General features: G+C 45.3%; 1 protein-coding gene across 3 annotated transcripts in view; it reads left to right on the top strand.

Annotated features, from left to right (window-relative positions):
- tmtc1 (transmembrane O-mannosyltransferase targeting cadherins 1) overlaps nucleotides 1-24,472 on the top strand; it is a 189,063-nt gene that overhangs the window by 33,542 nt on the left and 131,049 nt on the right. For all 3 annotated transcript variants that reach the window (XM_072552525.1, XM_072552526.1, XM_072552527.1), the window contains exons 3-4: nucleotides 13,278-13,351; nucleotides 14,529-14,705. In XM_072552525.1, coding sequence (XP_072408626.1) covers nucleotides 13,278-13,351; nucleotides 14,529-14,705 — 251 coding nt within the window. The remainder of the gene's footprint in view (nucleotides 1-13,277; nucleotides 13,352-14,528; nucleotides 14,706-24,472) is intronic.

The following is a 24,472-nucleotide window of genomic DNA, read 5'->3' on the forward strand; positions in this document are numbered from 1 at the left end:
CTGGTGTACAAGAACACCCCCTCTTTGTACTGCCCCTTTACCTAACTTGACTCCATTTAGGTAGTAATCCGCCTTCCTGTTCTTGCCACCAAAGTGGATAACCATACATTTATCCACATTAAAATGCATCTGCCATGCATCTGTCCACTCACCTAACCAGTCCCGGTCACTCTGTAATCTCCTAACATCTCCTCACATTTCATCCTGCCACCCAGCTTTGTATCATCAGCAAATTTGCTAATGTTACTATTAATACCATCTTCTATATCATTAATGTACATTGTAAAAAGCTGCGGTCCCAGTACTGATCCCTGCGGTACCCCACTGGTCACTGCCTGCCATTCCGAAATGGAGCTGTTTATCACTACTCTTTGTTTCCTGTTAGCCAACCAATTTTCAATCCAAGTCAGTACTTTGCCCCCAATACCATGCACCCTAATTTTGCTCACTAACCTCATATGTGGGACTTTATCAAAGGCTTTCTGAAAGTCCAGGTACACTACATCCACTGGATCTCCCTTGTCCATCTTCAGAGTTACATCCTCAAAAAAATCCAGAAGATTAGTCAAGCATGATTTCCCCTTCATAAATCCATGCTGACTCTGACCTATCCTGTTACTGCTATCCAGATGTGTCGTAATTTCATCCTTTATAATTGACTCCAGCATCTTTCCCACCTCTGAGGTCAGACTAACTGGCCTATAATTTCCTGCTTTCTCTCTTGCTCCTTTCTTAAAAAGTGGTACAACATTAGCCACCCTCCAATCCACAGGAACTGATCCTGAGTCTATCGAACTCTGGAAAATAATCACCAACCATCCACAATTCCTAGACCCACCTCCTTCAGTACCCTGGGATGTAGACCATCAGGCCCCGGGGACTTATCAACCTTCAGACCTAACAGTCTCTCCAACACCAATTCCTGGCAAATATAAATTCCCTTCAGTTCAGGTCCTTCAGCCACTGTTACCTCAGGGAGATTGCTTGTGTCTTCCCCAGTGAATACAGATCTGAAGTACCAATTCAACTCTTCTGCCATTTCCCCGTAGTGTATTCCCCTGTTTCTGTCTTCAAGGGCCCAATTTTAGTCTTAACCATTTTTTTCCCTTTCACATACCTAAAAAGCTCTTACTATCCTCCTTTATATCTTTGGCCAGTTTACCTTCGTACCTCATTTTTTCTCTGTGTACTTCCTTCTTAGTAATCCTTTGTTGTTCTTTAAAAGCTTCCCAGTCCTCTGTTTTCCCATTTATCTTTGCTAGGTTATACTTTTACTCTTTTGACTTTATAGGTTTCTTAACTTCCCTCGTCAACCACGGCCACCCATGCCTCCTCCTAGGATCTTTCTTACTTTTTGGAATGAACTGATCCTGCATCTTCTGCGTTATACACAGAAATATCCTCCACTGTCATCCCTGCTAGGGTATTGCACCATTGCTCCTCCCTCATAGCACCATAGTTCCCTTTATTCAACTGAAATATTGTCACTACAGGAGATGTGAATTTTATTCAGTTAAATGTAAGGTTGAGTAGTTCAGATAATTCACATGTTGGAAACCTTCCTAGTTTGTTCCATAATAGGATCACAGAGGATGATTGGAGGGACACTATATTGTCTTTTTTTCTCTCTCTCAAGCTTGCTTGGCTTTTGCATTCTACAACAAGTAAACAGACCCTTCAGTCCAACCAGTCCATGCTGACCATAATCCCAAACCAAACTCGTCCCAACCACCTGCACTTGGCCCATATCCCTCCAAACATTTCTTATTCATGTACTTCTCCAAATGTCTTTTAAAAGTTGTAACAGTACCCGCATTTACTACCTCCTCTGGCAGTTCATTGCACATGTGACCAACTTGGTGTTACAAAAAGAAAATTGCCCCTCATTGTTAAAATCTTCCTCCTCTCATCTTAAGAATATGCCCTTAGTCTTGAAATCCTCCACCCTATGCCATTCATCTTATCTATACCTCTCATGATTTTATAAACCTCTGCAAGGTCGCCCCTTAACCTCCTACACTCCAGTGAAAAAAGTCCCAGTCCGTCCTTATAACTCAAACTCTCATTCCCAGCAACATCCTGGTAGATCTTTTCTGAACCCTCTCCATTTTAACAATATCCTTTCTATAGCAGGGAGAGCAGAACTGGACACAGTACTCCAGAGGTGTCCCCATGCTTTCCCCTGTGTTTTGGGTGGAGAGGACAGCTATGGGGGGGGGGGGGGGAAAGACCAGGTTGCCTGTGATGCTCCACTAGAGGTTGGCAGTTCAATTGACAGTGAGTGGGGTAGCTGTGACACAATGTCACAAATGAAGAATGTGTATAGCCCTAGAGCCCTTAACATTCACAGGATGACCCAAAGCAGGGTGTAGCTAACAAGGTTCTTTGGAGCATAATCTCCGTTGAAATCTCCAGGGTCACAGAGGTAACCCTGCTTTGGAATGTGGGTTGATTTGAGGATAAAGCCAGGGGAGTGGAAGTGGGATGTAGCTGCAGGATAGAGTCAGCTGCTGCTGTTTGCATTGGAACAGTGGAATCCTTGCAGCCCATCTGAAAGCACTGACTTGGGTTGAATATCTCATTTGAAAGGTGGCACCTCTGACAGTGTAGCACTGCCTGTGTACTGTACTGGAATGTCAGTCTTCAAGCCCTCAACCCTATACTGTCTTGTCTCAGGGTGACAGTGGTATGACTGAGCCAAGGGATGACATGCCATATAACTACATGAGCTGTCACTTAGAGTCATAGAGGTGTATGGCAGGGAAACAGACCCTTTGGTCCAACTCGTCCATGCCGACCAGATAGTCCCACCTGCCAGCACCCAATTGCTGAAAAATTATGCGTGTCAATCTACTGTATAAATAGGAGACATGCACCTGCTTCATTCGTAATTCTTTATATTAATTATATCCAAGTGTTAACTCTTGGAACAAACAAATCTGTGGACCCTTTCCTTGTTTCTCCCCCTTTGCTGTTTCGAACTGGATTCGATCAGAGAAGGTTGGTTGGAATGGATTTCAGGACTTGCAGGGAATTGAGTGTTGAATTAAACATCAGTTGTTCTGTGAGAAATGTTAACGATTCACTGAGATTGAAAATGAATAGCGATGAGCTTTGAGGATTTGGGTGAACTGAAATTGGAGGCTGACAGAGAACAGATGATCCTCAGTGAATAGGCTAAATAGCAAAGGGAGAGAGACTTTTCGGAGTTAAATCCTACAATTTCATATGGCTTGCTGCAGTGTTTGTATGTGGATGGGATTCACCTTGAGATGGACTAGATATTAAAGAAGGTGACCCCCCCCCCCAAGGAGGGGTGTGACTAGCAGTGGCCAATAGGGAGAGTATTGCTGAGGTAGCGGCTTTGAAAGATAATGAAGGATGGTTTTTGCCAATATGTTTTCAATGTCCTCACTGGGAATGGTGCTGACTTCTGAAATAAACTGCTGTGAGTAGAGCACTCCTCTAGGGAGCTCGGCTCAGCTCAGAAGAGAAACTGCTTGCTTCTGGCAGGATCTTGCAATAAAATTGCCACATCCATTTGTATCTCAAGGTAATAAATTTTTTTTAAAATGCCCATTTAGTTCCTTTCTTTTGAGGCAATGAAGTCGTGCCATCATCTCTTCCACCCTTCACCACCAGCACCAGGCTCCCCCTTACCCAATTCCATTCTCCTCCCCCCTACCCCACCGCCGCCAACCCCAATCCTCTGCTGGTTTCTCTGTTGCAATTTGAGTCCAGTCCCTAAAGGGGGAATTTCTCTATGATCGGAGAGATGCGTTTACCAACAGAATTATCTAGGATAGGCAAGTTGCAATACTACCCTGCATTAAGGTAAACCAAGTAACACAGGTGACAAACAAATTATATCTGTTCAGCTCTCCAAAATCCTCAGGCTCCAAGACCCTCTTGCCCCACCCCCCAAAGTTGGTGCTGTTGCTTCTGGATCAATTCAAGCATTGAAGACTGACCTGTGGTTTTGTTAGGTCAGGATACCGAGGCCCATTATGAAGTTGAGATACAGGCTTCAAGGGGTTTCTGTTTCTATGTCTGTGTTATCAGGAAGCCAACTTTTGCATTCCAGTTCATGCCTGACATACTTTGTCGGTACCTCCCAAACTATTTTCCTTGACTTATAAAAGAATGTGACTCCAGATACTAGCAAAAACAAATCAGCAATGATACAGTGTAATGTTCAGCCTAGAATGATCAAAGTTCATTGTAGGTCAGCATCTACACTTGGGATGCCAAGGCTGTTCAAGACTTTGGGTCCAGTGATGGAAAATGGGATTCGAATAGTGAGCTGCTGCTTTTTGACCTGTGCAGATTTGATGGGCTGAAGGGCTGTTTTCTATCCCATAGACCTCTATGACTCTAACATGCAATGCAACTTACAAATATGAGAATCTGTGCTTGTTAAACCTGTTATTTCATATGCTTACCAGTTCATTATATCATTACAACATTCCTGATGAAGGGCTTTTGCCCGAAATGTTGATTCTCCTGCTCCTTGGATGCTGCCTGACCTGCTGTGCTTTTCCAGCAACACACTCTCGACTCTGATCTCCAGCATCTGCAGTCCTCACTTTCATCGAGTTCATTACATCATGACCTGAGCTGTTCTAACTCATGGCCCTTGGCCAAGAAGCATGAAGACTCTTGACTTTCCCATTTACATGCAGCATGGCTACTCCATAGCAATATCTCACCAAGGTTACTGAAAGGCCATATTGACAACATGGATGCCATATCAAATACATTTGAAAAAACATTTTGAACAGACGATTTCAAATGAGAAAAAAACAAGATTCATTCACTCCCTGACGCTTCCGTTATGCAAGGGGTTGCTGACTTGCAGCTTTAAGATAAAATGAATTTAATTCACAGCATAAATAACTGAGCTGAATGTGGAGATGTGCTTCCCCCAGTGTAGGGCCAGACTTCAAAACAGAAGCAGAATGCTTCTGAATAAGTGTAAATATAATATGGGATAGTTACTGGCCACTGACGTTTCAGCCACGATTTCCACCTTCCATTGGTGGAAGACTCAATGGGAACATGCACACTCCCACACTTGTTCTCATACACTCTCTCACATTGTCTGTTCACCCACACCTGCACGCCCCCCCCACTTTCTCTCTCTTCCTCTCCCCACTCTCTCTTGCCCCCCCACTTCCCTCCCCACTCTCCTTCCACCCCTTCCACCCAACTCTCTTTTCCCCTCTTCCTCCCGCTCTCTCACCTCCACCCTGCTCTCTCACCCCCACCCCGTTCTCTCACCCCCTCCCCGCTCTCTCACCCCCACCCCGCTTTCTCACCCCCACCTCGCTCTCTCACCCCACCCCGTTCTCTCAACGGCCCAGACGCCGCGCCAGCCGCCAAGGCAATCCGAGGCTCGAGCCGCCCTGCTCCCGCTCGCGCTCGCTCTCTCTCTCCCCCCTTCCCCACTCTCTCTCTCTGCCTTCCCCACTCTCTCACTCTCTCCCCTTCCCCTCTCTCTCTGTCCCGCCTCCCCACTCTCTCTCTCCTCCTCCCCACTCTCTCTCTTTCTCTCTCTCTCCCCTTCCCCACACTCTCTCTTTCTCTCTCCCCTTCCCCACTCTCTCTCTCTCCTCTTCCCCCCTCTCTCTCCCTTTCTCTCTCTCTCTCTCCCCCCCTCCCCCCCCTCTCTCTCTCCCCCCCTCCCCCCCTCTCTCTCTCTCCCATTCCCCACTCTCTCTTTCTCCCCTTCCCCACTCTCTCTTTCTCCCCTTCCCCACTCTCTCTTTCTTCCCTTCTCCACTCTCTCTCTCTCCCCTTCTCCACTCTCTCTCTCTCTCCCCCTCCCCACTCTCTCTCTCTCTCTGTCTCTCCTCTCTCTCTCCCCTTCCCTACTCTCTCTATCTCTCCCCTTCCCCACTCTCTCTCTCTCTCTCCCCTTCCCCACTCTTTCTCTATCTCCCTCTCCACTCTCTCTCTCTCTCCCCTTCCCCACTCTCTCTCTCCTTCCCCACTCTCTCTCTCTCCCCCCCTCCCCACTCTCTCTCTCTCTCTCTCTGTCCCCTTCCCCACTCTCTCTCTCCCCTTCCCCACTCTCTCTCTCTCTCTCTGTCCCCTTCCCCACTCTCTCTCTCCCCTTCCCCACACACTCACTCTCTCTCTCCCCCTCCGCACTCTCTCTCTCTCTCCCCCCTCCCCTTCCCCACTCTCTCTATCTCTCCCCTTCCCCACTCTCTCTCTCTCCCCCCTTCCCCACTCTCTCTCCCTCTCTCCCCCACTTCCCCACTCTCTCTCTCCTTCCCCACTCACTCTCTCTCTCCCCATCCCCACTCTCTCTCTGTATCCCCCTCTCCACTCTCTCTCTCTCCCCTTCCCCACTCTCTCTCTCTCTCTGTCCCCTTCCCCACTCTCTCTCTCCCCTTCCCCACTCTCTCTCTCTCTCTCTGTCCCCTTCCCCACTCTCTCTCTCCCCTTCCCCACACACTCACTCTCTCTCTCCCCCTCCGCACTCTCTCTCTCTCTCTCCCCCCTCCCCTTCCCCACTCTCTCTATCTCTCCCCTTCCCCACTCTCTCTCCCTCTCTCCCCCACTTCCCCACTCTCTCTCTCCTTCCCCACTCTCTCTCTCTCTCTCCTTCCCCACTCTCTCTCTCTCTATCCCCCTCTCCACTCTCTCTCTCCCCTTCCCCACTCTCTCTTTCTCCCCCTCCCCACTGTCTCTCTCTCTCCCCCCCTCTTTCTCCCCTTCCCCACTCTCTCTCCCCTTCCCCACTGTCTCTCTTTCTCTCTCTCTCTCTCCGCCCCCCTTCCCCACACTCTCTCTCTCCCCCTTACCCACTCTCTCTCCCCTTCCCCATTCTCTCTCTCCCCTTCCCCACTCTCTCTCTCTCCCCTTCCCCACTCTCTCTCTCTCTCCCCTTCCCCACTCTTTCTCTATCCCCCTCTCCACTCTCTCTCTCTCTCCCCTTCCCCACTCTCTCTCTCTCCCCCCCTCCCCACTCTCTTTCTCTATCCCCCTCTCCACTCTCTCTCTCTCTCCCCTTCCCCACTCTCTCTCTCTCCCCCCCTCCCCACTCTCTCTCTGTATCCCCCTCTCCACACTCTCTCTCTCCCCTTCCTCACTCTCTCTCTCTCTCCCCTTCCCCACTCTCTCTCTCTCCCCTTCCCCACTCTCTCTCTGTATCCCCCTCTCCACTCTCTCTCTCTCCTTCCCCACTCTCTCTCTCTCTGTGCCCTTCCCCACTCTCTCTCTCTCCCCTTCCCCACACACTCACTCTCTCTCTCCCCCTCCGCACTCTCTCTCTCTCTCCCCCCTCCCCTTCCCCACTCTCTCTACCTCCCCCCTTCCCCACTCTCTCTCCCTCTCTCCCCCACTTCCCCACTCTCTCTCTCTCTCCTTCCCCACTCTCTCTCTCTCTATCCCCCTCTCCACTCTCTCTCTCTCTTCTTCCCCCCCCACCCTCTCTTCCCCCCTTCAGTCTCTCTTCCGTCCTTCACTCACTCTGTGCATCTTTGTCTCTCTCTCTCACACAGTGTGTCTGTCTCTCTCTCTCCATTTCACACATGTCCCTGTTATCCTCGCCCTGTGCTCACTCATGTTCACGCCCACACAGGGGCACACGCTTGTTCATGTCCAACCACTTCTCTTCCTGTTTCCCTGGGTGCAGTGGCACAGGCGCCTGCTCACCAGCACATTGTAATTAGTCCCTGTCCTGTCCATACAGCCGGGCCAGCCACCAGTGATTGGGCAGCAGGGAGACGTGGGAGCTCTGACAGCCCCTGCACCAGTCAATTTGTCGCTGCGATCCTGTGAGTCAGCGAGAATTGACAACACATCTGATTTTCGTGTTGTCATGGTCTGTCTGGAAACACGTCAATAAGCGTGCACAAGTTATCACCAAATGTAGAAATATTGTAAAATGCCAGTAAGATTATGAAAACCCAATTTAGCTGACTGGCTACTACTCAGCACAAAAGTTACCCACTTTGGTTTTCTTTAGTAACAGTAATAATAACTATTTATTGTAACACACTTAACTTTAACAAGAACAGAGGCAGAAAGATCCAGTTTATCCAATTTAAACTCTACCCCTTTTCAACCTGAAACATCACGCACACTCAATTATGACTGAGAGAGACAAAAGACAAATAGTTTAACAGAAATGCTTGCAGATAGTATAAATAAAATTCCAAATATCCTGACCACCTTTTTCTCTCCAATTTCTTTTGATTTTTGCACTAGTGAGATGCTGTATTCTATACAGTGATGATTGTCCCTTGGTTCCATGGTTGATCAGGTGAACATGGGTGTTTTCTTGTATAAATTATTTATTTCAACCTCTCTGGGGTTTTTGTCCCTTACCCCAGACAAAGAGAGAGGGGGAGATGCTGTCTGCAGGCTATGGGTGTTTTCTCACACTGCTGCTCTTGGCATTTACTGCTTTTTTTTTTGTTTAACCTTGCAGCAGAGGGCTGTTGCCGGGCTCTCGCATTTCTTCAGCCCAACCAACCTTAACTTCTCTCTTCGTTGTTTTCAGAAGCAAAAAAACATTGTATTGCATGGCTCAACAATGTGCAATGCTTCTTTTACAAGTTGTAAGCAAATTGTTACAGCTGTACAAGACCTTGCACAGGCCACATTTGGAGGGATATGGACCAATTCTGGTTGCCCTGTTCTAGAAGGATGTTGTTAAACTGGGAAGGGTGCAAAAAGATGGACCAGCATCTTGTTGGAAGTGGAAGGTGTGAACTTAAAGAAGAGGCTGGATAGGCTGTGGATTTTTTTTCCTCTGGAGCGTAGGACGTTGAGGGGTGACCTCAGTGAGGTTTACAAAACCATGAGGGGTATAGATCAAGGGCATGGCAGGTGTCTTTTCCCTAGCGTGGGGGAGTTCAAAACTAGAGGGCATTGGTTTAAGGTGAGAGGGGAAAGATTGAAAAGGGACCTAAAGGGCACCTTTTCACGCAGAGGGTGATGTGTGTATGGAATGAGCTGCCAGAGGAAGTGGTAGAGGCGGGTATAGTTACAACATACAAAAGACATTCGAGCAGTTCCATGGATAGGAAAGGTTGAGAAGGATGTGGACCCATTTTTAATTTAGGAAACCTGGTTGATGTTGTGAAACTTGAAAGGGTTCAGAAAAGATTTACAAGGATGTTGCCAGGCTTGGAGGGTTTGAGCTGTAGGGAGAGGTTGATGAGGCTGGGGCTGTTTTCCCTGGATAGTTGGAGGCTGAGGGGTGACCTTATAGATGTTTATAAAGTCATGAGAAACATGCATAGGGTAAACAGACAAAGTCTTTTCCCTGGGGTGGGGGAGTCCAGAACTAGAGATCATAGGTTTAGGATGAAAGGGGAAAGATATAAAAGAGACCTAAGGGGCAACTTTTTCACAGAGGGTGGTACGTGTATGGAACGAGCTGCCAGAGGAAGTGGTGGAGGCTGGTACAATTGCAACACTTAAGAGGCATTTGGATGGGTACATGAATAGGGAGGGTTTGGAGGGATATGGAGCAAGTGTTGGCAAACGGGACTAGATTAGGTTAAGATATCCGGTTGGCATGGACCAGTTGGACCGGAGGGTCTGTTTCCGTGCTGTACATTTCTATGGTATATTGACAAGTTTTGGCTGCAGGGTCTAGTTCCATGCTGCGTGACTCTGACTTTAAAACTTCCCAGCCCAACATCCACAGGTTTATAGTTACAAATAAAGTCACCGTTTACCCTGTCAGTGTTGTGCCCAGTTTCATGCCAGAAAAGGCTGTCCCAACTCAGATGAGTGATCTCTGGCTCAACTGAAGATCAAAGCAGGGGTAGCTTAGATCAATATCACTGGACAGTCTAATAAAGTAAACACCATCAGGAATACAACCACAACCATGTAGTTTCCTAATATCCACTTTGTACCCAGACGTTAGTGCATTGGAAATTAGATATCAAGGCTGAATATCTGCTTTTCAGGCCTTCAACATTTGCTGTCTAAATTGTTCCCAAGAAAATACAGTCTCCAATCAATCTGAAAACTACAGATAGGAAAGAGTATTGTTGTGCTTCACAAGAGTAGCCATCATGATTAATTTAGCAGTGCGGTGAATAGCTGAAATTGATCCTGTTTTTTGCTGTAGCCCTTCATGTGACTGCTTTACAATGCCTGAATGGAATTGAATTGAGTTGGAAATGTAGACCACGTTAACATTGCTCAGCTCCTGCAAATGATTCCTGATCCATTTTAACATCCAGTTGTCTGAATCGTTTCCCAAGCAACTTACCATTGACTCACACATTATTCCCTACATTCTTTAAGTATACATTTCATGAAAGCTTCTTGGATTTTCTTTTATCAGGAAGGAGGCGAGACATGGGGATGTCAAGACAAATAAAAAAGAGTAATATTGTTTGGAAAAGGAGCAATTATTTTTTGCGGTTGAGTCAATACAATGTTACTCCCTGTCAAGCTGTGCTTCACTGACTTAGTAAGAAAGCAAGTCTAGCAATGTGTCTATTGTAGAACCAGTCTGTCCTCAATTCAGGCTTCAAACCTATGACTACTATCACCTAAGATGACAAAGGCAGCAGATACATGGGAACACCCATCTGCCAATTCCTCTCCAAGCAGCTCACCATCCTGACTTAGAAATATATTACCATTTCCTTCGGTGTCGCTGGGTCAAAATCCTGAAACTTTCTCCCCCCAGCATTGTAGGTCTACCTCAGTAAATGGGCTGCAATGGTCCAAGAAAATAGCTCCTCATCATCTTCTAATGGGCAACTAGGGACAGACAACGAATGCTGGCCCGAGTCAGTGATACCTATATCCCAAGAGTTGATAATCAATTAGCCAGACCTGATTATGGATTTTTACAACATTACCATTATGAAGAAGGAAGAGATGTTTACATCTCGATAGTGCTATTTACTATATGGGGGCTGGTGAGGTATGAGTGTAAAATACCACCTGTCCTCTACCCCACAGCAATTTTGACAGCAGAAGGGTGATGTATGGAACCTGCCTGCCAATTAGAATCCTACCTTATTCTCTCTCCATGTTCTCATTCCATCTTCCCCAGTGCATGATGCTTATTGCACTGAATCAAGTATTAACCCATTTTCAGACTCTCATACCCATTGTAACGCATCTCCATCTCATATATGAATGAGAGGAGTGTTGTTTTCCAGACTGGAACCCCTCCCCAAAGTATATTATGGACAGACCCTAACTCTTATATTTTTAGAAAGATCAAGTGTAAGATGCTGTGCTCCAGACATGATTTGATTGGTCCACCGCGAAGCTTTAATCCAAACACCCTTTATTCTTACAACGCAGTTAAAATGCAACAAAAAGAAGAATTGGCATAACTTTACTCTATTGAACTACTTAACAAGGTAATGGATTATTTTATCACTAATCATCAGCTGTTCCAATAGAGACAGCGTCTCATAAACACATCCTTGGCACAGGCAACTCAGCAGCACATTCATGATTTTCATATACTGTCTCTCTCTAGTCCAGTGGAAAGAATCACCAAAAGGTGCAGTTTGCTCCTTTTGATTTTTAAGAGGAAGCCTGTCTATGTGAGACTTCCCTCAAGCAGCGGAGAGCTCAGGTTTTCAGCTTCTGCATAAACCTCCTCACCCTAACTCAAGTCCTTTGGGTCTGTATGAGCCTGACCTCACCCAAACATGATTCATTGAATCCCTACAGAATGGGAGCAGGCCATTTGGCTGTTCGAGTCCACACTGATCCTCTGAAGGGCATCCCACCCTAGACCTGCCCTAACCTTGCATTTCTCATAGCTAACCGCCTGGCCTGCACACCCCTGGACGCTATGATGAAATTTAGCATGGCCAATCCATCTGACCTGCACATCTGTGGGAGGAAGCTAGAGCACCCAGAAGAAACCCATGTAGACACGAGGAGAATATGCAAGCACCACACAGACGGTCGCCTGAGGCTGGAATCGAACCTGGGTCCCTGGTGCTGTGAGCCACAGTGTCACCCACAACTCCTTTGCCTTATTTTGAAAAAACACCCAGGAAGAACTCAGCAGTTTCGCCAACTGCCTGTCTGAAGGAGACATTTCAGCACAACTGTGACAACACTCCTCTGCGAGAGAATCGGGCAGAACCCATCCCTTAAAGGCGCAGGTGACCTTATTGAAATATACTTAAGGAGCGTGACTGGGTAGGTGTGGAGAGAATGTTTCCCTTTGTGGGAAGACATAATTGCAGAATAATGAGTCACTGAAATAAGACCGAGATGAGGAGGAATTGCTTCTCTCAAGGAATAGTGAATCTATGGAACTCTTCACCACGAAAGGCTGCAGAGGCTGGGAAATTAAATATACTCAGGGTTGAGATAGACAAATTTTTAATCAGGCAGGGAGGCAAAGGTAATGGAGAAACAGCAGGAAATCAGTTCAGCCACGATGTCATTGAATGGTGGAGCAGATTTGATGGGCTTCTGCTCCTCCATCCTGTGGTTTTATCTGTTATTCAGCAGTTGTGTTCCCCTAGTTGTAGATTCCCTCACAAAGGGAAACCACTCTCAGCACTGCCCAGTCAAGTCTCCTCAGAATCTTATATTCCAGTAAGATCACCTCTCATCTGTCTAGACACCTGTGACTAACAGCCCAACTTGGACAACCATTTCCAATAAAAGGACTCCTCCATCCCAGGGTCAACTTTGCTAACCTCTCTGAAATGCTTCGAGTGCAAATATGTCCAGGTAAAGGAGACCAAAATGCCCCCTCCACACATGATCTCACTCATTTCTTGTGCAGCTGTGGCAAGACTTCCCAATTTTCATCCTCCATCTCCCTTACGATGAAGCCAAGATCTGTTTGCCTTTCTAATTACTTGCTGCCTTGCAGGACCTGCATTGCCAATGTTGTGTTATTTGTATATGAGGACACCCAGCTCTCTCCTTATTGCAGCAATCAGAAATCTCTCTTCATTGAAATAATCTGATTTTTCTGTTCTTCCCTCCAAAGTGGATTTTCCTACATTCTCCTTCTCTGGCTGTCTTTTTGTCCACCTGTTTATCCCTTTGTAGACTGTTCCCACCTCCCCCCCCCCCTCAGAGTGGGGATCTGTCTGAGAGAGGGGCTCACCGTCAGGCAGCCTTGCTAGCGCTCCTCCAGGTTCATGGTGAAGAGGTTCTGGAAGCGTGCAGCTGATCATGAAGCTGTTTCTAGTTGACAGGAGGGATGTAAGAGGAATTGAGGGAAAGTCCGAGGCCCCCTCTTGTTGTATTTTGACTTTTGTGATGTATTCTGACATCTGTGTTTCTTGTTTTTCCAGGTGACGGGCATTGTGGGGCGAGCAGATGTATTAGCTTGTGTCCTCTTCCTATTGGCTTTTCTCTCCTATCTTCGGTACGTACAGCTGCGTCATTTTCCCTTCGCACTAACGTAGCGTCACAGAGCCGTCAGTTTGTTCAATAGTAAAGTGGCCTTTTTTTATTTCCTTGTTTCTGTCCATTGTATTTTAGCTTTCCTTTTTAATTATCTGTCCTGGGTGTGATTGGTTGTTTAAATGGATCACTATTTTAGATATGAAATCAAATTTTCAGTATTTAAAAATGTAATTCCCAAAGTCAGTATGGAGACACTGGAATACCACTAGACTCAAACAGGAGCCATTAAAATTGCTGCTCCTGTCAGCTGGGGGTCATTAGCATACTTAGAATCGCAGAGCTGTACAGTACGGAAACAGACATCCGAAATTAATCTTGCCAGCACTTGGCCCATATCCCTCGAAACCCTTCCTCTTCATGACCCATTGAGATACCTTTAAAATGTTGTAATTATACCAGCCTCCCCCACTTCCTCTGGCAGCTCTCTCGGATACCCACCACCTTCTATGTGAAAACGTTGCCCCTGAGGTCCCTCTTATATCTTTCCACTTTCACCCTAAACTTATGCCCTCTACTTTTGGACTCCCCTACTGTGGGAATACCCTTGGCTATTCATCCTATCCATGCCCCTCATGGTTTTATGAACCTCAATCAGGTCACCCCTCGGCCTCCACAGCTCCAGCTTATTCAGCCTCTCCCTATAGCTGAAACCCTCCAATTTAGCATGGCCAATTCACCTAACCTGCAGACCGTAGAATCATAGAATCCTTACAGTGTGGAAACAGGCTGTTTGACCCAACAAGTCCACACCAACCCTCCAAAGAGCATCTCACCCAGACCTGTTGCCCGACCCTATTACTATACATTTCCCCTGACTGAGGCACCTAGCCTACACATCCCTGGACACTTTGGGCAATTTTAACATGGTCAATTCACCTGAGCTGCACATCTTTGGACTGTGGGAGGAAACTGGAGCACCCGGTGGAAACCCATGTAGACACAGGGAGAATGTGCAAACTCCACGCAGACAGTTGCCCGTGGCTGGATTCGAACCCAGGTCCCTGATGCTGTGAGGTACTGAGCCACCATGCCGCCCCATGTATTCATAATTTTGATTACGCCTTCTTTATCAGAAGTGATAGCTGAACAAGAACCGGAGACTTGCTTGTCTCATTGTTTCTCTTCCTCCTCTGTAGGAGCGTGAACAGTACCTGCGTTGGGAAATGCTTTCCTCCGACCAGTTCTCCATTCTTCCTATTGCTAAGCCTGTTCCTCGGTACCTGTGCGATGTTGGTTAAAGAGACAGGCATCACTGTCTTTGGAGTGTGTCTTATCTACGACCTTCTTGTCCTGTGCTCTAACAGACTTCCGATGTAAGTTTTAATGAGTTTCTCATCAACGTGTGGCAAGTACTTAGCTGCTTTTTAAAACAGCGACGCTCGTTCATAAATTTAAATATGTTAGTGCTGAGTTTGCCAGTTTTGTTAGATGGAAACGTAAACTGTTTTTAGGATAGGAATGCTGTTTTGGTTTTGATGGAACTTAGTTGCAACTTGTTTGCTAAAACATACTGTATTTGTCAAGTACCATGCCATTTATTACTTCTGGTTCCAATATCAAAGAGGAAGACAAGGAATTGAAAAATACCCACTCCATCTAGTTCATCTTCTGCCATCCTGTTAGTCATGCAGGTGAGTTAAGGAGATGTTGCAGACAATTAATTGCATCCAGTTTCTTAGTTTAGACTACATCAGAAGGTATTTTTAAGAATTGTTTCAGGGAATATGGGATTTTCTCATTGGGCCAGCAATAATTGTCTATTCTCAATTGCCCTTGAAAGGTGATGGGGTGTTGCTGCCTTGAATCACTGCAGTTCCTGTGCTGTACGTAGGTAATGTCGTTAGGGAGGGAGTTCCAGGAGTTTTACCCAGCGACAGTGAAGAAGGGGTGACGTATTCCCATATCAGGATGGTGAGTGGCTTGGAGGGGAACTTGCAGGGGGTGGTGTTCTGCTGTCCTTGTCCTTCTAGGTGGAAGTGGTTGTCTGTTTGGATTTCTGCCGTGCGCCTTGTAGACGGTACACACTGCTGCTATTGAGTGTCGGTGTGGGGAGTGGATGCTTGTGGATGTGATGCCAGTCAAACAGGCTGCTTTGTCCTCTGATGTGAAGCTGCTTAAGTGTTGTTGGAGATACATCCATCCAGACTAGTGGGGGGTATTCTAACTTGCAGGATCTTGTTCCTTTAAAGGGTCAGGAACTCTAACTGCAGGCAGTTTACTTTTAATGTATTCACAGGATGAGGACATCCCTGGCTCGGCCAGCATTAATTTTCCCATCCCTAGTTGCCCTGGGGTTGAGAGTCAGCCACATTATTGTGGCTCTGGGGTCATGTAGGCCAGCCCAGGGAAGGATAGCAATTTTGTTCAGGCTTTTCTTTTTAAAAGACCACTTTTGAGTTGCCCCCATCAAGTTTGCAAATTTCCTACCCCAGCTTGGAGGCTTCAAACTTGACTTCTTCTCTTTTCCAAAACAAAAGAGCTCTCAGTTCCAGCTGGTGGTTACAGATGAATTCACCAAAGGGCACGATGACCCAGTTTCATTCAGATTCCTGGATCGCATCCCGAATGCAGCATCTAGAATGGCTGCATGGGTCCTGCCAGTTGTTAAAGTCAACATTAAGAGCCATTGTCAACCAGAGTCATGAGATGGGTAAATTATCATTATAGGGATTCCTTGATGGACGTTCTGTTGTTGGCTATTAAGACTGAATGCTGTCATCAGTGCCCTGTTGGGGGGAGTGTCCTAGTCCAGTTATAATATTGAAACACTTGCAATAATTGAGCTCTGTTACCTTATTAACACTGTGTACAAATTGCTGCCTGTGTGAATGGGAAGCCAAGTCCAAGATGACATATCCAACTTACATGTCCACAGTTGCTGCTTGATCTGCCAGTGGCACCCAACTACACGAGCCCTATCAGTAAAGAGGGCTTTGATGGCTCTTTGTAACACTGGACCCTGGGTTTGTTATTCAGTAGGATTACTACAATTGGAAACAAGAGAACGTTCAACCAGGTTTTGAGAGCTTGAGCTGTAGGGGGAGGCTGAATAGACTGGGGCTATTTTCCCTGGAGCACAAAGGCTGAGGGATGATCTTTATAGAGGTTTATGGAATTGTGAGGGACATGGATCAGATAAGTAGCCCAGGTCGTTTTTCCCAGGGTAGGGGAGTTCAAAACAAAAGAGCATAGCTTTAAACTGAGCAGGGAAAGATTTAAAAAGGGACCTGAGGGGCAACTTTCTCACGCAGAGGGTGCTGCATGTATAGAATGAGAAGCCAGAGGAGGTGGTGAAGGCTGGTACAAGTACAACATGTAAAAAGCATCTAGATGGTATATGAATAGGAGGAATATGATCCAAATGCTGGCAAATGGGACTAGATTCATTTAGGATATCTGGTCAGCATGGCGAGTTGAATTGAATTTATTGTCACATGTACCGAGGCACAGTGAAAAGCATTGTCTTACGAGCAATGCAGGCAGATCACCTAGTTAATAGCATTGAAAAGTAAATAATAGGTAAACAGCAGCAAAAACCAAAACACAGGTACAGGCGAATGCTATCAGAGGAGCTTCAAACTTGAGTTTAGATAAAACATTGTTATTAGTAATTTTTAAAAGTATGCTATTAAGTTTAAACAGTGTAGAACGATTGTCGTAAATAGGAAACTTAGATCTGCATGCAGGAGCTCGCAAGGAGTTGACTATATCTGGTGCCATTTTGCAGTTAGACCGAAGGGTTTATTTCCGTGCTGTGTAACTCTGACTGTGGCTCCCCCCAGCTCCACCACTGGGATTTCCTGACATCATGTTCAGTCTGTTGTGCACTAATGAATAGAGGTTGGTCACTGAGTGGTCAACCATTTCATTATGATTGTATCATGCGACTAACCGAATGGCAGAAGCTGAATTGATGGACTTGTGGTTGTCTTTGTCCAGCAATTCCTGAAGTGTTTCCTGTAAATATTGGTTTCGGGACTCATTTGGGATATGTTGAGCAGATTTGCTGCCGCCAAATCCCTCTCCTGCTTAGTCTTGGCTACTGATATCATACCAGGAAGGCTGTCCACTCAAAGTCTTTGACAGAAGGCAGACTTAGTCTTACTCAACAGGATATGTCTTAACATATTACTTCATAGCTGGTTGCATTGCATCGCAGATACATGATAGTCTTTTGTCAGGCATCAGGCTCGACTCCAGAGCAAGTTCACAATAGTCTGACAAGAACATTTTCTTTCTGCATTGGTAACAGACACACAGAACCAAACGCTGGTTAGTTCCTCCCAGAAGCAGTTCATTACATCCTGAAGGGTGGACCCTACTCATGATATGGTTGACTCTCTTTCAGGTCCTGACTTCCTTAGACAACGTGTTTACTCATCGGAGGCAATTTACAAATAACTAGCTTACTGGCAACACGCACAGTTCCACCCCCTGTCTGCGGACTGTTAAGCACAACCATGATTGAGAAAATTGTTCAAACTTCAAAACTGATTACTGCAGGACATTAGATTCAAAAGGCAGCTGCCTTTACGCACTCCTGTGACTTCAAGCAGTGGTTTTACTCAAGGTGTTTGGAGAAGGGCCATACTCCTGTCTGGTGTTACTTGGTACTTTGTGTTCCACACACACTTAGTCTTCACAGCAATCTTGTCTCCATGGCTCCCCTGCCCCTCCACAACACTGTCATCCAAGACAAAGCCAAGCCTCCACTTTCTGTCCTCAATCAGTAGCTGTAGTTTTGGTGCCGGGGTGGCACAGTGGCTCAGTGGTTAGCATTGCTGCCTCACAGTGCCAGGGACCCAGGTTCGATACCCACCTTGAGCGACTGTCTCTGTGGAGCTTGCACATTCGCCCTTTCTTTGCGTGGGTTTCCTCCGGTTGCTCCGGTTTCCTCCCACAATCCAAAGATGTGCAGGTCAGGTGAATTGGCCATAGTGATAGGTGTGTTAGTTGGGGTAGATATAGGCTAGGGGAATGGGTCTAGGTGGGTTACTCTTTGGAGTGTCAGTGTGGACTAGTTGGGCCAAAGGGCCTGTTTCCACACTGTAGGGAATCTAGTCTAATCTAATTGGCAGAGACACTGTCCAGCATAGAATGCTTGTGTTGCCGTTTTTAAAAAAAACTGGGGTGAATGAGGGAAATGACCAGGTTAGTAAATTAACAAAATGAGATCACTCTTTGCTAGCTTTCTCTTTACACCAGAAAAGATTTGTTTTTCTGTTGCATGTTTTATGATCTGCAGGTGTCTCAAAGCTTAGATCAGAGTGGTGCTGGAAAAGTACGGCAGGTCAGGCAGCATCCGAGGAGCAGGAAAATCGACGTTTCGGGCAAAAGTCCTTCATCAGGAAAGTTGATTTTCCTGCTCTTCGGATGCACCTGACCTGCTGTGCTTTTCCAGCACCACTCTGATCTAAACTCTGGTCTCCAGTGTCTGCAGTCCTCACTTTTGCCCTGGTGTCTCAAAGCATCTAACCGTCTATGAAATACTTTTGAAGTGCAGTCACAATTATAATGGAGGTCAGTACGCCGTAGATGTCAGAGTTACTGGGAGATTAATATATCTACAAAATGCAGAGAAGTCCATTCCTCTCACTGTTCAAAACTCACTATACCCTTGTCGTACTGACTGACTCTCACTCATAGCCAGTTACCTCTCAAAGACATTGCTTTTCTGTTGGTGACATGAAGGTCACCATTTTCCATCTCTCTTTTTGCTATTTCTGAGGCACTGAGACTTGATAGTAGATGGCACTTGATGGTTTCCTGTGCCTCCCCTTCTCCCAATCCACTGCATTGATCAGCGTCCAACTTCCTCAAAGTGATTGAGATTGGGTAGCCACTGTAGAGGGGAGGTGGTGCTGAAAATGTACGTTCTTGCACATACAGATAAATGAATCCAATTGGCTATACACTAATGGTTGCAATTATCTGGGTAGCCCTAAGTGTTTCATGTCATATGCTGCGTGGGTCATAACAATTGTAAAAAATTGATAGTCCAGTCAAAATGGCGAAGGTACTTTTCACTTGCTGCATTTTGCTGGGGTGTGGATCCAGTGTGGGGGTGATGGGTAAATGGCTGTGTGTTCCCCACATGTGTGCACCCACACTCGCTTCCTGCCAGCCCTTCTGCCACTTGGCTGAGGCTCACTGAGTTGTCTTTCACGTCTTTGGACTCTCCTCTACAGGAATGTAACAGGAGGATTAGTGAACAACTTGATTGGGTACAGCAGCAACAGTCCAACAGGCCTATTTGAATAGCAGCTGATGAGGTGATTACTTCTGTGTGGCGACTAGGTTGTATGAGCTACCTTGATCATCAGAAATGAGTTTCTAAGAATGCTGTAACTGTTGGAGTGGGGTTTGACCTGTACTATTGCTGTCTGAGAGGAGAGAATCCTATCCCTTAGCCAGAAGCTTATCCTTAGCTGACTGGTGTTACTATTTGAGCTATGAGGAGAAACCTGAATAGGCCGGGGTTGTTTTCACTGGAGTGTCTGAAGCTGAGGGTGGACTTTATTGAGGTTTATCAAATCATTGGGAAGGGCCATGGGTAGGGTGAATAGCTAAGATCATTTTCCCCAAGACAGGGAAGCTCAAAACTAGAGGGGAGTTTAAGGTGAGAGGGGAAAGTCTTAAAAGGATCCTAAGGGACAACTTTCTCAAGCAGACGGTGGTGCATGTATGGAATGAGCTGCCAGAGGAAGTGGTGGAGGCTGGTACAATTACATCATTTTAAAAGGCATCTGGATGGGCTAAATGCTGATAAATGGGACTGCATTAATTTAAGATATCTGGTTGGTATGCATGAGTTGGATCTGTGACCAGATCACCAAAACCCATGTTGCAGCCTGGCCAAGGGCTAGTCCCTTTTATTTTAAAACAAAGTGTGAGAGCTCCAGGTTACTTACAAAAAAAAGAAAGCTACAAGGTTCCACAGTTTTAGCCAAATATGAACAAACACTACTCCACAAAGTAAGAGCAGTTATATAATTGACAATACATGTGTGACTTATTTCTGGCATTCCTACCTATTCCCACTGTATAGCATCAGGCACATGGGTTCCCTCTAAGCTTCGCATTTTGATGCAGCTTTCCCTGTGGAAATTCCTGTCACTCACATCAATGCCACTGCTTTAACATCCATTTCATTTACAGCTCCTATATTTTCTAAAGATTTTTGAATATTCCTATTGCTGCTGGTTTACCATTCCACTTGCCACAATTTAGTTGTATATATTTGGTTTTGTAGTTGTAAGTATGTGTTTCCTAGCAATGCTTTTATTCTCTATACTATCATGTTTATCAACTAGTACACTTTCTGCCCTCTGCCTAAAGCTAGATTCTCATCTGCTCCTCCACCCACTTGGTTTCCATATGACAAGTTACAAATGTTTAGCTGTCTGTGAGAAATACTGGATATGCAACTCTGAGAGCATTGCCTCTTTGACTTTGAAGCCCATCCATATCGGACTGAATTGTTATTGGAATGCTATACCTCAATTCGTTTATTATCATGGTTTCCCTTTCATTCTCAAAAGCTTGCTCAAACTTCAATGAGTGAAACCATCAATCTCAAAATGTTCAGCTCTTTTTTTTTGAGTGGGTTTAATGTTCATTGTCCTAAACTTTAATTGGTAGCTTCTTCATAAGCGTCAAATGTCACAGTGCTAACTGTTCCAGTGACTAAAGGGATATTCTTAGAATAAACATCCAGTGCTTTATGGTCAACAGAATATGAGTCCTTTGGCCACTTCAGATCTTTAGTCCTTTTCTCAAACAAGAATCCCAGACCAGGCGAGTGCGTATGCGAGTTCTCGAGGTGAGTCCCAAAGCAGATGTCACTGCAGGGAGAAGGCAGATCCTGGGCTGGAGGCTGCCACTGGGAGTTGAGGTCTCTAGTGTTGAAGCCCAGTGTAGTCTGGAGAGTTGGCCTGGTGCGGTCTGGAGGATAGGTGATGGCTTGGGCGAAAAGCATTGTAATTTGAGTACTTTTCTTTCCTTTTTATTCTCATGCTGGACTTTTTAAATTAATCTTTCAATTTTGTGCCAAATACTTAAGTATTTGGTAGTTCCTCTGTAATGTAGTGGTTGTGTTCTTGTGCAACCTTGCATTATAGAAAAATTGTGCTTTAGGAACATCATGTAAAGTGTTGACAATGTAATTGTGTTAACAGCCAACACGTGTTTTAAAAGTTCGCGCTTTATAAACAGTGTCTCCGATTCATTAATCACGTTATAGAGAATTTGCGTTAATGAACAACCTGTACCCCGGTACCTTGTACCTAAGATAGCGCCATAAGCGATGACATTGCAAACTTTTCACTGCACTCATTTGACTGCTCGTTATTTTAAAAAAAATCTAGTTCTAGTTCTAATTCTAAAATAGCTCCAACTCCTCTTCCCTATTTTTAGGAAACAAAAGAAGATTTTTGTTCAAATTAAATTTCTAATTTCCATCCTCGTTAAAATAATTAGACTGTCTTTCAGTCTGTAACCTAAACTTTCCTCTTTTTTCCATTCAATCTTCATTTATTTTCTCCCTCTGAAGTTTGTTTTCTCTCTGCTGATGGTTTTTTTCTCCATCGCCAACATCTCTATCTTGAGCTTGTGAAAACATTTGCCTTTCTCTTTCAAGCTCACAATTTCTGATTTCTTTTTTAAACTTTCTTAATCCCTGTTTTTAACTCTAAATCCACCCTTTTTGCCTTTGCTGTTAACTTGCTGTTGGTTAAATTTTGCAAATCACTCATGGATAAATTTTCCCTCTCCAAAAAAAGATCATAGCAACTGACAAAGCCACTTTGGTCTTCAGTTTGTGAAGTAAATCCACCATGAAAATCATTTTAGTCTTGAACTCAGCACTCCTCTTTGTCTGCAGATTTCAAATCCCATGAAGGCCACTAAACTATGTTGCAATCCCAAAATTTACATTACAGTCTGGCTTGGGACTTGTAATTTTATTTTGAAGTAGGCCATGTGTGAGGTTCGGGGGACTTGCTACAAGAATAAAGCTGCAAGTTACCATAGTTTTAAACAAATGACAGTAAATTATCCTGAATAATCTACAATACATGCACTATTTACTTTTAGCACTCAGAATTAGCATGCAGTAAATTTGAGTAATAGACTGGACCACAGCACGTATCAAAGAGTAAATGTGATCTTGACAGATCCCACTGATTTCTCAGCAGTTCACCCCACACGATAAGGACATGGGGGTCTTTAAATCTAATTGAAGAGATCATAATTCTTCACTTTTGACAATTTGGCCTTGTAACTCCCTCTCCGCCATTTCACCATGAACACTTTCAACGTCTGCACTGACCCTACTTGATCATCCTCCTTTTCAAGACCTACACTTCTCTTGGACTCTGAAATGATACTTGTGTGTGCATTCACAAGTTTTGTTCTAGGTCATCACTGACAGCTAGCTTCACCAAGCCCATTCGGCCCCTTGAGTCTTTTCTGATATCAAATCATATTATGGTCGATCTGTATCTTAAGTCCACTAGCCATTTTAGTTCCAGATCAACAGAGGCCCAGGCGGTAGCATGTTTACCCCTGAGTTAGGAATTAATGGGTTCAGATCCCAGGACTGCAGTACTGAGGGGGTGTTGCACTGTTGGAGGAGTCATCTTCAGATGAAAGGTTAAACCAATGTCTTGCCTGCTTTGTCAGGTGAATACTTTGACAGTGAGCAAGGGATTATCCCAGGTGTGCAGAGTGATTTATCCAACAGTTAATGTCACAAAAATAAATTACCCAGTTATTATCATGTTGCTGTTTGGGAGCTTGCTAAACATAATGTGGCTGCTACCTTTCCTATGTTTCATGTTTTGAAATCACACCTGTGTAGCACCTTGGGACATCTAATGGGCATATAAGGTGCTGTATAAATGGCAAAGGTGTTCACAAATGGTGAATAGCTTTGATGAAGTCAATAAGGAGTGATTGTTTTCCTGGACAGAATGGTCACTAATCAGAGGACGCAGGTAATTCGCAAAAACAAAACCCCATGGATGACGTGAGGAAACATGTTTACGTGCCACTGCCTTAAAGGAAGCAGACTCAGTAGTAATCTTCCAAATGGAAGTTGGGTAACTGGTTAACACGAAAACATTTTCAGGGCTTTGGGGAAAGAGTGGCGGAGTGGGACTAATTGGAAAGCTCTTTCAAAGGCCTGGCTCAGAGATCATGGAATAATGGGCTCCTTCTGTGCTGCATTGTTCTACATTTCTGTGATTCGAAGGCTCTGTATATGCAGAACGACCTCTCTTCTTGTCCACTAATCCCACTTTGGTCCTAAATGTGCATTAAATAGCAAAGACTTGACAGTTCGCTCTGATTTAATGATAGTTAATTGCCTGATTGAGAAGCCTCATTGCCTTTGTCCTGCTGTGTGGAGCCATGTTGCGAAGGAATGTAGAGGAAATACCATAGATAGTTTCACTGCAAGGGGAAGGAGGAAGGTCAAACATTGGAGCCTGCGTTATGTTCTGTTTTGAGTCTCGCAGTGAATAAGGCCAGGGTTGGAAACGTGCCCAGAATTTCTGACAGACGAGTTTGATGTTTTTTGACTTGCGGCCCAGAGCTTGACTGAGCTGCTTGTGTACAGCCACTCAAGCATCAGTTCCTGGAATTCCACATACGAATTGGTCTGAGAGCCACAAAGATCGGCCCGGTGTGGGCTGCTGGTAACAATTTAAATTTCTGTCTGGGAGCGGCAGCCCAGATAAGATTGTTTCTGACCTGTACCATCTCAACCGAAGTGCTGAAGCACCAACCCCTCTTCTCCCAGTGTCCCCACAGCTCCTGGAGAAGTTCTCCAGCACAGCTTGTTGGCTGTTTCTCTATCAATTGTGACTGGATTTCAACTGCTCATTTCAAAACTAGTATCCCTTGCTGCTGAGTTTTGTAAAGGGATGCAAGAAAGTGGCAGCCTACTCTACAACGCTCGATTCTTTGAGTCAGCTGTGGTTCAGTGGTGCTAAGTTATTGGCTTTAGGTCAGAAAGCTTTGTGTTCACGTTGCATTCAAGCACGCAGTTAGGACTGGCTCTCTCATGTTGTGTTGAGGG

This window comes from Chiloscyllium punctatum, chromosome 32 (genome assembly GCF_047496795.1).
Source record: "Chiloscyllium punctatum isolate Juve2018m chromosome 32, sChiPun1.3, whole genome shotgun sequence".
In the NCBI taxonomy this organism is placed as follows: domain Eukaryota; kingdom Metazoa; phylum Chordata; class Chondrichthyes; order Orectolobiformes; family Hemiscylliidae; genus Chiloscyllium; species Chiloscyllium punctatum.